The sequence below is a fragment of the Micropterus dolomieu genome, linkage group LG15, assembly GCF_021292245.1.
Source record: "Micropterus dolomieu isolate WLL.071019.BEF.003 ecotype Adirondacks linkage group LG15, ASM2129224v1, whole genome shotgun sequence".
Lineage (NCBI taxonomy): Eukaryota > Metazoa > Chordata > Actinopteri > Centrarchiformes > Centrarchidae > Micropterus > Micropterus dolomieu.
The window spans coordinates 2,678,545-2,691,370 of NC_060164.1; the positions used below are offsets into that span (position 1 = coordinate 2,678,545).

The 12,826-nt window shown below is 42.9% G+C and overlaps 1 protein-coding gene across 5 annotated transcripts in view; it reads right to left on the bottom strand.

Annotated features, from left to right (window-relative positions):
* Positions 1–1,431: 1,431 nt before the first annotated feature.
* The window catches only part of gbf1 (golgi brefeldin A resistant guanine nucleotide exchange factor 1), a 129,532-nt gene continuing 118,137 nt past the window's right edge, over positions 1,432–12,826 (bottom strand). For all 5 annotated transcript variants that reach the window (XM_046070373.1, XM_046070374.1, XM_046070370.1 and 2 more), the window contains 6 exons: positions 8,437–8,567; positions 8,130–8,231; positions 6,906–7,019; positions 5,625–5,802; positions 5,270–5,452; positions 1,432–2,233 (listed from right to left, as the gene is read on the bottom strand). In XM_046070373.1, coding sequence (XP_045926329.1) covers positions 1,980–2,233; positions 5,270–5,452; positions 5,625–5,802; positions 6,906–7,019; positions 8,130–8,231; positions 8,437–8,567 — 962 coding nt within the window. In that variant the 3' untranslated portion in view covers positions 1,432–1,979. The remainder of the gene's footprint in view (positions 2,234–5,269; positions 5,453–5,624; positions 5,803–6,905; positions 7,020–8,129; positions 8,232–8,436; positions 8,568–12,826) is intronic.

A 12,826-nucleotide genomic window follows, 5' to 3' on the forward strand; every position in this document is an offset into this window, starting at 1 on the left:
AAAGTATTCAGTAATGACTATATTAAAGTGTTTTATTATCTTCCTTAGGTTTGTGATGAGTAACCCATTGTTGTTACATAAAGGGCTCCTCAGGCGCTGGGGATCTTCATGTGTGGACTGTACGCAGCGAGCTACATGAACATGATAACATGACATCAACAATGAACTCTTACACCATAAAATTCACCACCTGGATCTCTAACTCACACAGAGCTCACTGCACACTCAAGCATCTACAGTTGTAGGAATGTTGTAGATGTAAAAACTCCCTTCCATCTGAGAAAGTCTTCATGTGCACACAGTCCCTCTTTGTCAGGCGGAGGAGGACTTCATAGGGTTCCCTAAATTCTTGTTTTTGTTGTTGGGGCAATAAACTTGCACAGAATTGATAAGAAATTAGTAAAAAGAAAAACATACAGGCCAGCGCATCTGAAAAGGTTTTCAGTCAGATGGCGATCCCTTAGTGGGGGTGGTATAAAATTCGACTTAAGTTCAAAGCTCTGATAATCCTATTTAATCAACAACGAGCAGTACCTATAATCCAAATCACTTACTTGTGTGGATCTTTACTGTCCCTGCCTCTAGATCAGTATGGAGCCATAAGGTCAGCCTGGTCTCATCAAGTTCAAATCTGAGGTAGGGGAGGGGTCCTCTGAAAGAAAAACCCTTCAGGTGAGGAAAGTATCCTGCACGTGTTTCTCCTTCCACTGAAAACCTCCGAATGGTTCCCAGCAAGTGTGTGAGACAACACAGGAGTGAACCTGTTATTTATATGTATGCATGTGTGAAAACTGTTGGATGAATCTGTCCCTTCAGGAGTGTGTTGAAGTCAGGACCATTGCCTAGAAATCATGAGACTTTCTCCCCCTAAGCTGGTGATATTTAATATTTGTCTTACACATTTTTCTTCACTCCACTCCACACGCAGAGCCACACCAACAATGAAGTGATCCTGCCAACAAGTTTTATGTATCTATCACAGTCTCTTCTTCCTCTGAGGGGTAGAGCTCCACTGTGGTCCAAAACTATTAAAACCCATCAGTGAGCGTCACTGCTGCACTGGATGACATGTTCCTTCATCACCATCAACACACTGTAGTTTATTCTGACTCAGTCCCACATATACTGTCATGCTGCCCCAAATGCTCACTAGACCACCACGTGGATTCATCCACCACTGAAAATAGTCCCCAATAAATGTTCTCCTGTTTGAGTTACATTTGTTAAAAACACAGGGAGCAGCTGTTTTAGGAAATGAAAGTATTTGTGAGGTGTTTTTAAAGATTTACTTATTCAGCATTGTTGGTTTGGGTCTTTTTTCAGATTTTAAGACAATAAGAAAAATATAAAATATATATATATAAAAAGAACACCTGCCTTTACCTTTAAAGCCTTGCTTAAACTCCCAAAAATAAAACTGTGGTGGGGAAATACTTAATCAGAATTTTTATTTCATTGAATTTGTCTAAAATACATATAATCCATTGAGTTTAAAAAGTACTGGGATCAGCCAGTCAAGTGTTTACCATGTGCAGTACAACATCAACTCTCCCCAGGTTGCCTAAACATCCAAATCCTCCCCCCAGCAACAAAGGGAGCAGGAGCTCGGTGCTGGGAATGGAAGTTGCACTTTGGTCCTGCATTTCCTGTTCCCAGATATCTGGACATGACGTTACATTGTCTCCATAAGGAATAAAAATATACTAAAACATGGCACAATGCAAGCTTCAATGTAAGTTGTGGGATTCTTCCTTTAAATCAAATGTGGTAGAACTGAGGAGTCATGTCTAACTTCTTCTCATACATTTACGTCATTTCAAAAACCTGGTATCCAGCAGCTCTTGTACTTGAAGTTGACCTCTTTTGTGTCCAGTTGTTCAAGGGTGGTGGTCTAGAAAGCTGACAGAGTGTGTGTGTGTGTGTGTGTGTTTATGTGGGGGGGTGGGGGGTGGGGGGGGGGGACAGTAGCATGAATCCTTTTACTTGACCTCATCAGAGGGGCTTGTAGGTCTGGGACTGGGAAGCAGCGGTACAGGGGACGTGGCCTCAATTAGGGCGGGGTTTAGGATGATTGGCAGAGACATCGGCGGGACTCCAACCTGCAGGGGAGAGGCGAGGGGCTGCAGGATAAAGGGGGACTGGCTCAGGGGGGAGGCAGTCTGAGCAGGGGACGCTGTTAACGGCACCGGCATGGGGCGGACTGAGGGTGGGGCCGGAGATGACGGGTCTGATCCTGGAAACACAGGGATAACAACAAAACAGACATATCAGTCCAGGTCCGTGACTTTTCACTGTTCACTCTATAACGGGACAAGGCAACAGAACAGTACTGTAAAACAGCGAGATCTTTCAGGTCTGAACTCTAATTTATCAAACTAGTAAAAACAAGACAGAAGAATATGAAGAAAGAAGCTCATTTTGCCATTATTTCTGATGGAACCGGGCGGCTTTTTGCAGTGGGAGTTGCCCCCTGCTGGCTGTTTGAGAGAATGCAGGCTTTATCTGTACTCGATTGCTCTTCCTGAAGGACCTTGAAGTGTCTTTGACCTTGAAACTGAATCTTGGGGATTGAAATTGAAATGACAGAAGTGAATTTAAATTGAGAAAACTGAAAGTGAACATACATAAAGAGTTGAATTTTTAGTGAGCCTCAAATTCAGTTTCAAATTATGCTATTCAGATTTTCAAGTTGAGCAATTCAAATTCAGATCTAAAATATTCAAATTCAGATTGTACTGACAAATATCAGCCCATACTACTGCTTTATTTCACAGCTGTTAACTGATATGAGGGTATTAAATAACGGGCTATCATTGAATGCCACTAACATGTTTAAAGAATGAAGAGTATTATCAGACGTGCAGATGGCTGTCCTGTGTGTGAAGGTCCCTGCTAAACCAGTTGTAGAGGATCGTGGTATTGTTTGAGCATATGTGCACCTCAGAAGTTTAATAAATAAACTTAGGCCATGGATATGGCTATAGTATTTGCTGTACAACTTAACAACTGCACAGTCTGCTGAGGAAGACTGTGTGGTTAGAAGCAAAAACAGCTAGTAAGTGGAGTTAAATCTTGTCAGACTACACAGATAACTTTATATTATATATTGTATTATGAAGTATAAGGAGTATGGGATGCAGTTCTGATATATGAACGTGGTTTCTTTAACTAAGGGCCTCTCCACTAATCTGCAGACTGATCTGTAACTTCCCAGCATCAGGCCTTAACCAGCAGCAAAGTGTTCACATGAACTCAGCTGAACCGCTGCCCATGTACATCATCAGTCTTAGTAAAGACAGAGCTACAGTGAAAACACGCAGAGACACCAAATTAAACTGATGTGTAGTCTTCATGGTCACATACTCAGCAGAGCCACTGGAGGGCATCCCTGCCCTGCTTTTCAGTCCATCGCTGCCTCACAGACAGAAGATCCTGTGGGCGAGTTTAAAAGGGATTTTATTTCCCCCACCACTCGATCCAGTTATCTAATGAGACGCCACATGTGGGTGGCTACTAAACACAACTTTAACCCTATTACAGGGTTCCCACTCTTTTTTAGAGATCATTTTCCAGGACTTTTCCAGGACATTGTCAGTGATGATCTAGTGGTAGGTATGACAGAAAAGACACAGGTCATACACTAAGTGTGCCCGTGGCGTTGAAAATCAATGATTCGTCATGAAACAGGAAGTTGCAACTTCACTGTACATGCTCAAATCTTTACCAAACGACATGCTTAATAACGGTCCCGCCCTGAACACATCTACATGCCAATATTCAGTTATAGTGAGAGCGCCAAACACAGGCAACAGGAAGTAAGCTCTGTTTTATAATCGTCATTTGATGTAAATTGCATTTTCACAGTGTGGTCCACACTGTGTGCTCTCGTATTGGGACCATAATGTATAATTAACAGGCTCTCTGGTGCGACCAGAACAACCAGGAGCTTAACACGCTCAAAACTGTGGAGATGACCGTGGACTTCAGGATATTCACATTACATTATCAGCAATGGGGTAAATACCTAGGGAAGGAAGTAAGAGTTAACAAAAAGTGCAATCAATACAAGATCATTGTAGGGGATGGAAGAAGAAGAGCACAGGAAGTGCATGTTAGATGTTAGGAGTTAGAGGTGTTATAAGAGGAAGTGTTCTCGGAAGAGATGAGTTTTCAAGAGCTTCTTGAAGTTAGAGAGGGACGCCCCTGCTCTGATGGCATGTGGTAGCTCGTTCCACCATCGTGGTGTCACAGGTGAGAACAGCCGGGACTGGGATTACTTTGTGTGAAGGGATGGCAGAACCAGGCGGCGTTCGTTGGAGAAGCGTAGTGGCCGAGAAGGAACGTAAACTTGTATTATTGAGTTTAAGTAGATGGGTGCAGACCCAGTAGTCACTCTGTATGCAAGCATTAGTGACTTGAACCTGATTCTGGAGGCCACGGGTAGCCAGTGGAGGTCACTGAGTAATGGAGTCCTTTTGGGCTGATCAAAAGCCAGATGTGCAGCTGTAGGACTGAAACTGAAAGGATCTATCTGTGAATTACACGTTATTATGTATATTCCAAAAAGAAGAATTTTTTAAAATTTTTACTAGGGTCAGTAAAAATTCTTCTATATAAGAATATTTTATTATATTGTATGTTTGAGAGATAACGTGCAGCAAAGGGCGGTAAGACTGGAACCCAAGCAGCTGGCTAAAGGCCCATTTATACTTGTGCGTAGGTCTGTCCGTCATTCTGCAATTACACCCCCAAACGCTAGTCGGCAGTAGCGCTACAGCGTCCACTGTGTTGACTTTTGCCGGCTGAGCAGGCTAACTTACGGTTTAGCCCTCCGCTAATGTAAATGGGGGTAAAATTGTATACGTGCGGCTGGTGTAGGCTTTTCAAATGTTACCGACCGAATGGACCACATTCTGATAATGAAACGAGTCATTTCACTCGGGTTGCGACGGTCAAATATATTGATTCACTGTGTTACCGCTACTAAAAGTTACTTCAAAGCGCAGGGTACTTCCGGTCCGCTCGGAGGCATTGCGAGGCTACCCAGCCGACCAATCACAGAGCTTACGGTCTGCGTCGACTCGATGTGTAGTTACATTTTTGAGGAGGTGTACGTCAGGCGACGGCGTAGGCTACGGGGCTACGCAGAGGCTACGCAGAAGTATACATTGCACTTAAGACCTTGATATGTGGTTAACATGTTTGGTCTCGTGTTGTAGTCTAAATGTTTCTTCCATGTGCTGAGACAGGGAACCTTCAGGTTTTGTACCTTTGGCACTGGCTGGCTGGGGCTCCTCGGGTGATGCTGGCCTGCTGGGGGTCTGTGTCTCTGCAGGGCTTATTGGGACTGGGGAGGACGGCTGGGTAGGTGGTGGACCCAACTGAGGGGATAGAGGCTGGCTTGCTGGTGGTGCAGACTGCCCGGTCTCTGCTGAAGGACTGGGCACTGGATCTAAAAACAAGGATGATTTATGAGAAACACCAGCGTCAAGGTCCTGGTACCACAACAAACTAATACACACGTTGCCATGTCATTACATCGAGCCGTTCATCTCTTCAGACCAACTTTGTGATGTCTAGACCGTTCAGTGATATTCCTCACCCACCGCAGGTCTGCTGCGTACCTGTTATGACGGTCTGTTTGAATAGCTCATCCCTCAGGTGAGGCAGGAAGCAGACAATTCGTTCCCAGGTGATTTCCCACAAGTCTGAGTATCCTGTCCTGGAGTCCGCGCTGTGGAAGATCCCCGCTGTGTCCATCACCAGCAGCATGTTCTTCAGAGACTCAGGGATTGCTTCCAGCTACACATATAAATGCAGAGGCAGGACATTAGCAAGGCCAGGAAGCCAATCAGGCCCAGACCTCACAAGGCAAGAGAAAAATAATTCTGGTCATCCATTTTCTAAGTCTGATCTCAGGGTTTCTCTCCTGTTTCTGGGACTTAAGAACAGGTGAAAAAAAAGGTTTCTCCAGGATAATCTTTCTAAGAGTTCCACTTCACCTGTTTCCATATGTGAAAAAGGTTTGGCAGGTGAAACTTTGTTTATTTTGGAGGACCTAATTTCCTGTTGGGTGGTGCAGAGGAAGTGCTGCCGGCGACTCAAAGGCAGAGTTGCGTGACGCTGAGTCATGCAACTCTGCATGGGATTGAGACTGAGATTGAGATTGAGATTGGCCGGACATCGCAGATGGCTTCAGAGCGTTGTTTGGAGAGGACCAGGCAGAGCGGAGGGAGTAAATCTCCGCTGGCTGACAGACAGCTGCTGAGCTACAGGGAACAGTGGAGGAGAGAGGTGGAGCAGCGCTGCAACTTTTGGACAAATTCCCGTAGTCAGACTGGAATCCGCTCTGACAACTGCGCTGTTTACCCACGGCAGGCGCTCAGAGTTAACTGCTACACAATATATGTACCTTGTGTCTGGAGTGGAAGGAGAAATTATTTGTTAAAATGCTTTTAGTCGGGGGTAGTTGTGCACTTTGGCCTCTTGTGGCCAAAATGAGTATTACAACAACAAACATAAAATGAATTTCCCTGCCAAAACCTTTTCCTCCACCTGTTCTTAAGCCATAAACCCAGGAGAGAGAACTACTAAGATCAGACTTGGAGAATGGATCACCAGAATCGTTTGTTCTGTCTTGCCTGTCAGGACCTCTTCAGGACAGATTACATACAGAGTCCATGATGAGTGTGAAAGGCTGATACAAACAGGTAGAAATGCAGCCATATTCCATTTACATCAACCTGTCAAGTCATTCCAGGGTCCGCCCTGAACCTGATCCTACAGATAAGCTCCTCACAGTATTTGCATCATATTAGGTGGAGACTGATATGGACATATAAATAAATGCTGGTCAGCTAGAAGTCTGTTAGTATTACCACCATCAGCTATGTCACCATCCTCACCAGTAAGTCACTGGATCCTGCATGCATGTACTTGTCCATGAAATCCAAAATGGTGAGCCAGAGGGCAGCAAAGGTAGGCAGGGACAGCAGAGGAGAGAGGTGCTGGAGGAAAACCTGGATAAATGGAAAACAATCACCACAGCTGCTGGCAGGTGACCTCACTTAGTAGGAACAACTGCTTATTATTCCTGTTTGCTACATTAACATTTTCTTTTCTACCACAAGTGCTCAGATATAAGACTGGAGGGACTTCACTTGATACAGTATTATAATAGATGCAACGGCGCATGTTGCAGTACAAGGAACAAGGACAATATGCAGTGGCAAGTCAGACTTGAAACAGGTCTTGTTTGACCTATTTATTTTGAAGGCAATTTAAAAGCTATTATCCAAATTTCTTATTCTAAATTAAACTTTAAAGAGATACTTTCAGGTTAATTAATCTACAGTATGACTTCCCCTTCATTTTCACTACTAAATTAGTGGTTTAGGTAAGTGGGTAGAACTAGGGACTTCTGAGGGCTCAGGTTTTCCATTGTTAAGATATGACTAACAAAGTTTCTGATGTATGAATATACTGTTCTAACATTTAAAATACAAAATAGTAATTTGTCATTTGTATTTGAACTTGAGAGAGATAGTTTGGTATTTTCTATCAAAATATTTTGGTTCTGTATTTTTTCAAACTGACACACTGCCAGTTGGACAGTGTTCCCACTCACTTGCCCAGGCTTGCTGAAGAGGCATGTCACTGGCATGAACTACCAGATTCTTTGAAGCAGGTAGTTCCTCATTTATTTTATTTGCCAACATAATTTTTTTACTAGTGTATGGTGAGTGCTCACTTTGGACCCTGCCCGAGAGCTTACTATCCAGTAGGGATACTCTTCTCACTGCAACAGCCAGTCAACATCTCCAGCAGTGAGATGAAACAATACTTTGACAGAAAAAAAATAAGATTATTACTTGAATCGATTTTTTAAATGTATTTTGAATCTTGTATCAAAATAGATTTTAATGTATTTTGCCTATCTTTGCCTGGGTTTTCATGGAAAGGCTATTTACAAAATATCAAGCTTTCGTGTGTCTATGGTCAAATACCAAATGTATCAAACTGTGAAAAACATCCAAATGATCTACTGATGTGAAACTGTTCCTTATACATATATTTGACATGTTTTCTCGCTGCCTATAGTGTGTGCTGTGGTGTGTGTTGCTTTGAACCTTTGACAAGAGTGTGCAGGCTCTCATTCTGGTCTCCTCCATACCGCCCACATCTGCTGGGCTGATGTTGTCAAGCAGCTTAGTTAACAGGGGGAAGAGCACCTGTAAACACACACCACACACACTATATCAGCGGGCTCTGGAAATCTTTGATTTTTTCATTTTTGAGGAAAATTGCTGATTTTAAAAGAACACAGGAACCAAAGTTCTGAAATTGCAGATGTTCTCAATCCTGCTCTGTGCAATATAACCAGCTAGAGGATTTGATAGTAAATGGAAACATGTAGCTTCTCCTCTTCTTTCTTACCTTATTAAAGCAGGATTCCCACTCAGCTGCGTCAAGTGTCTGCAGATCGTGAACGAGCAGGGCCCTCTGGAGGTAGGTGAGGGCCTGCATACGAACCTGTCGCCTGGCATCACAGCACAGCCAAGCAATGCCTGCAGGGGGCAACCATATATTAGTCATGAGCCATAGGGGAAATTCAAACTGCCTTAAAGCCTGTTATTCAACGTGGGATGAAGAATGGAGTAAGAAGAGAAGACAGACTGGCCAGACGGTGGTGCTATAACAAGGAATTCACGTTTGGCCTATAACTTTTGAATGGTAAGTCTCAGAAACAAAATTTTCCCTGGAGATGCTGTGGGTCGAGACAATTCTTTTCATGTTAGTCAGTGTCATTTGCATCTGGATATATTTAAAGCCATTTTTTCTAAATCTGTTGAGCAACCGGCATTGAAAATTTGACATAGTATATCTGGACCAATCCAGGAAAAAGTACTTTTGATATTCTATATGGGTCTGCAATTAAACATTTTAAACCTGTCTTTAAGTTCCATTTACATAACAATTTGTAAATCACAATTGGCTTAAGCTATAGGTCCGATATGTAGGTCTGAGGTATATGTTAGGTCCAAGCTTTGCTGAGCAGTCCTGGATGTTGTGTCACTAGGGGGCGCCACAAATGTGACAAATGTTCACTCATTGGCAACTTTATTAGGTACATCTAAACCAATTGCTTGTTAATACAAATAGCTATTCAGCCAATCATGTAGATGTGGTCAAGACAACTTGCTGAAGTTGAAACTGAGCATCAGAAAGGGGAAGAAAGGGGATTTAAGTGACTTTGAACGTGGCATGCTTGTTGGTGGCAGACTAAGTATTTCAGAAGCTGCTGATCTACTGGGATTTTCATGCAGAGAATGGTCCGAATAAGAGAAAATATCCAGTGAGCGACAGTTATGTGGACGAAAATATCTTGTTGACGTCAGAGGTCAGAGTAGAATGGGCAGACTGGTTTGAGAAGACAGAAAGACAACAGTAACTCAAATACAATCGTTACAATCGAGGTATGCAGAATATCATCTCTGAACACACACACTGGGTGCCACTCGTGTCAGCCAAGAACATGAATCTGAGGCTACAATTCGCACAGGCTCACCAAAATTGGACAATAGAAGATAGGAAAAACATTGCCTGGTCTGATGAGTCTCAATTTTAGCTGCAACATTCAGATGGTAGGGTCAGAATTTGGTGTAAACAACATGAAAGCATGGATCCATCCTGCCTTGTATCAACGGTTCAGGCTGGTCATGGTGGTGTAATGGTGTGAGGGATGTTTTCTTGGCACTCTTTGGGACCCTTAATATCAATTGAGCATTGTTTAAACGCGACAGCCTTGTTGCTGATCATGTCCATCCCTTTTATCAAGACAGCGTACCCATCTTCAGATGGCTACTTCCAGCAGGATAATGCACCATGTCACAGAGCTCAAATCATCTCAAACTGGTTTCTTGAACACGACAATGAGTTCACTGAACTCCAGTGACCTCCACAGTCATCAGATCTCAACCCAATAGAGCACCTTTGGGATGTGGTGGAAAGGGAGATTGGCATCATTTGTCGATGTGTAGTCGCCAAATCTGCAGCTATTGACAATTAGCTATTGGCAATATGGACCAAAGTCTCTGAGGAATGTTTCCAACACCTTATTTAAAGTATGCCACAAAGAATTAAGGCAGTTCTGAAGGGTCCAACTCGGTACTAGCAAGTAATTTGACCCTTCGCGAAGCCATGCCACCCTTTGTTACTGTTTCTAAGTCCGACAAGCTGTTGGGCCTGTAGGACTTATCGTGGTGCTGCCACTGTTTATAACTGCACTCCCTGGAGAGATTTCAGAAAGAAGCAGACAGGAGAGTTTGCATTATACATTTGAAGGTTATATTCAGGCTGTCAAACTGACTCAAACCGACGTGAAAAAAAAAAAAGGCTACCGATCTTAGAGTAAAAGTGAACCACCCCATCACCTGACGATTGAGACAAAGGACAACGACATTAAGGATCAACACTATTAGCACACGGCTTAGTGAAGGGTGAATTGGCTGCATGGATTTGCATGATGTAGGGTCACTACTCAGTTGATGCATTAAGTTTGGTAATAATTTGTTAATTTACTTGGCTTATTACAACAATTTTGCCAACACAAAAAAAAAAAATCAAAGAATATTGCCTGTACATCCTCGATTGCTGAAATTATTGAATTTTCGGCACATCCAATGATGTGTGACAAAGGTTTGCCTCAATGCAACCCACGGTCTATTAAGAACTTATTTTTCTAAAGATAGTAAATCAATTTACATCTATATATCAAGTCTTTGACAAATTGCTAGCAAAATTGACGCACACATTCTCTAGATAGCAGTGTTTCGAATGGTTTTGAAATCGGTCAAAAGGTGAGTCCACAGTGATATTCTTTTTTTTTTTTAACAAAGATCTTTTTATTGAAGATTTTCCAGTGTATCAAAAGTGTAAAGTAGGGGTGGGAATCACCAGAGGCCCCACGATACGATATTATCACGATATTTATGTTGCGATTCGATTTTATTGTGATTTTAAATATATTGAGATATATTGCAATTTATTACCTTTTTCCAATTTCCGATTAGGTCCCTAAAGTCAAATTTATCTAAAAAGATACATTTCTCTGTTTGTTCATATCACTTTTTCAGTCCTCTATATGTTCCTGTTAAGTTTTCTAGTGGACTAAAAAAGCAATAGATTTTATTATTCTAGTAACAAAAAGTTAAAACTCCCATCTGCAATCGGTGTCCGTGTCTCGATATAGTATTGCCATGGCAAATATCACGATACTATGCTGTATCGATTTTTTCCCCCCACCCCTAGTGGAAAGCTGAATGTTCATTACCGAAATATGAAATGAACATGGTTATACATTAGGGCTGGACCCGAATATTCAACCGTTGGGTACACATTCGATTTTCAATTATGAGATTCGATTATTGAGGGTTTTTTTCGCGCCTGACCTCCGCCGACAGCAGTGAACGCAACGCTCCAATTCACATCAAAGGGGGGGGCAAGCTTCGATTATTCGCTCTTAATTACTATCGAATGGTTGGTATGTACCTAGGTAAGAATGCACAAATAAAAATACATAAAATAATCCTTCCCCAATCACTGCTAGTCTATTAGATATTAGCGCTTCACTTTTTCCACATTTTGTTATGTAACGGCATTATTCCAAAATAGATTAAATTCATTATTTTCAAAATTCTACAAACAATACCCCGTAATGACAACACGAAAGAAGTTTGTTTGAAATCTTTGCAAAGCACTTATGTATTCACAGCCTTTGCACAATAATTTGTTGGAAGAACCACTGGCACCAATTACAGAACTGATGCTACAAGTTTGGCACACCTATTTTTGGGCAGTTGCTCCCATTCTTCTTTGCGGGACCTCACAAGCTCCATCAGGTTGGATGGGGAGCGTCGGTGCACAGCCATTTTCAGATCTCTGCAGAGATGTTCAATCAGGTTCGGTGTAGTCAACTTGGACTGTATTACATCCTGCGACACCTCGACACTCCAGGGACATATGCAAGGATCCTGTTCGTGGACTTCAGTTTGGCGTTCAACACCATCGTCCCGGACATCCTCAGCACCAAACTCACTCAGTTCACTGTGCCAGCCTCCACCTGTCAGTGGATCACAACCTTCCTGACTGACAGGAGTCAGCTGGTGAGGCTGGGGCTTAACACGCACAAAACTGTGGAGATGACCGTGGACTTCAGGAGGAGCTGTGCCAGCTCAGGAAGCTCAACCCGCCCTGCTGATCCACTTTTACACAGCCATCATCCAGTCTGTGCTCTGGACGTCCATCACTGTCTGGTTTGGATCTGCCACCAAAAAGGACATGAGCAGACTACAACGGACAGTCTGGACTGCAGAAAAGATCATCGGTGCCAACCTGCCCTCCATTCAGGACTTATACATTTCCAGAGTCAGGAAACGGGCAGGAAACATCACTGCGACTAAGGATTTACATAGTCGAATCAGAATTGTGAAGTCTGCAGCACTGCAGTCTCTATTCATTAGTCAGTGTAACTTAATTTCCGTTAGCGTTTTGCATGGATGCCGTGCTGCCGACAACTGCATGCATGTTGCGGTTCCTTGCGGGTCTATTTCAAGTAGCCGGCAATTTAAAAACAATATAATATTCTTTGTGTGGTTCATTAGTGGTGGTAAATTATCCGAATGTCCGGCAAGGTGGGGACAACTTGGCACATAACTGGTGAAGCCGGGGCTCCGTCTCTACAGCCGTCTGTTCCTCCACTGTCACTACACACATACACGCTACGCCTACACATGCGCACTGACAACCCAGGGTTAGGGTTACAATT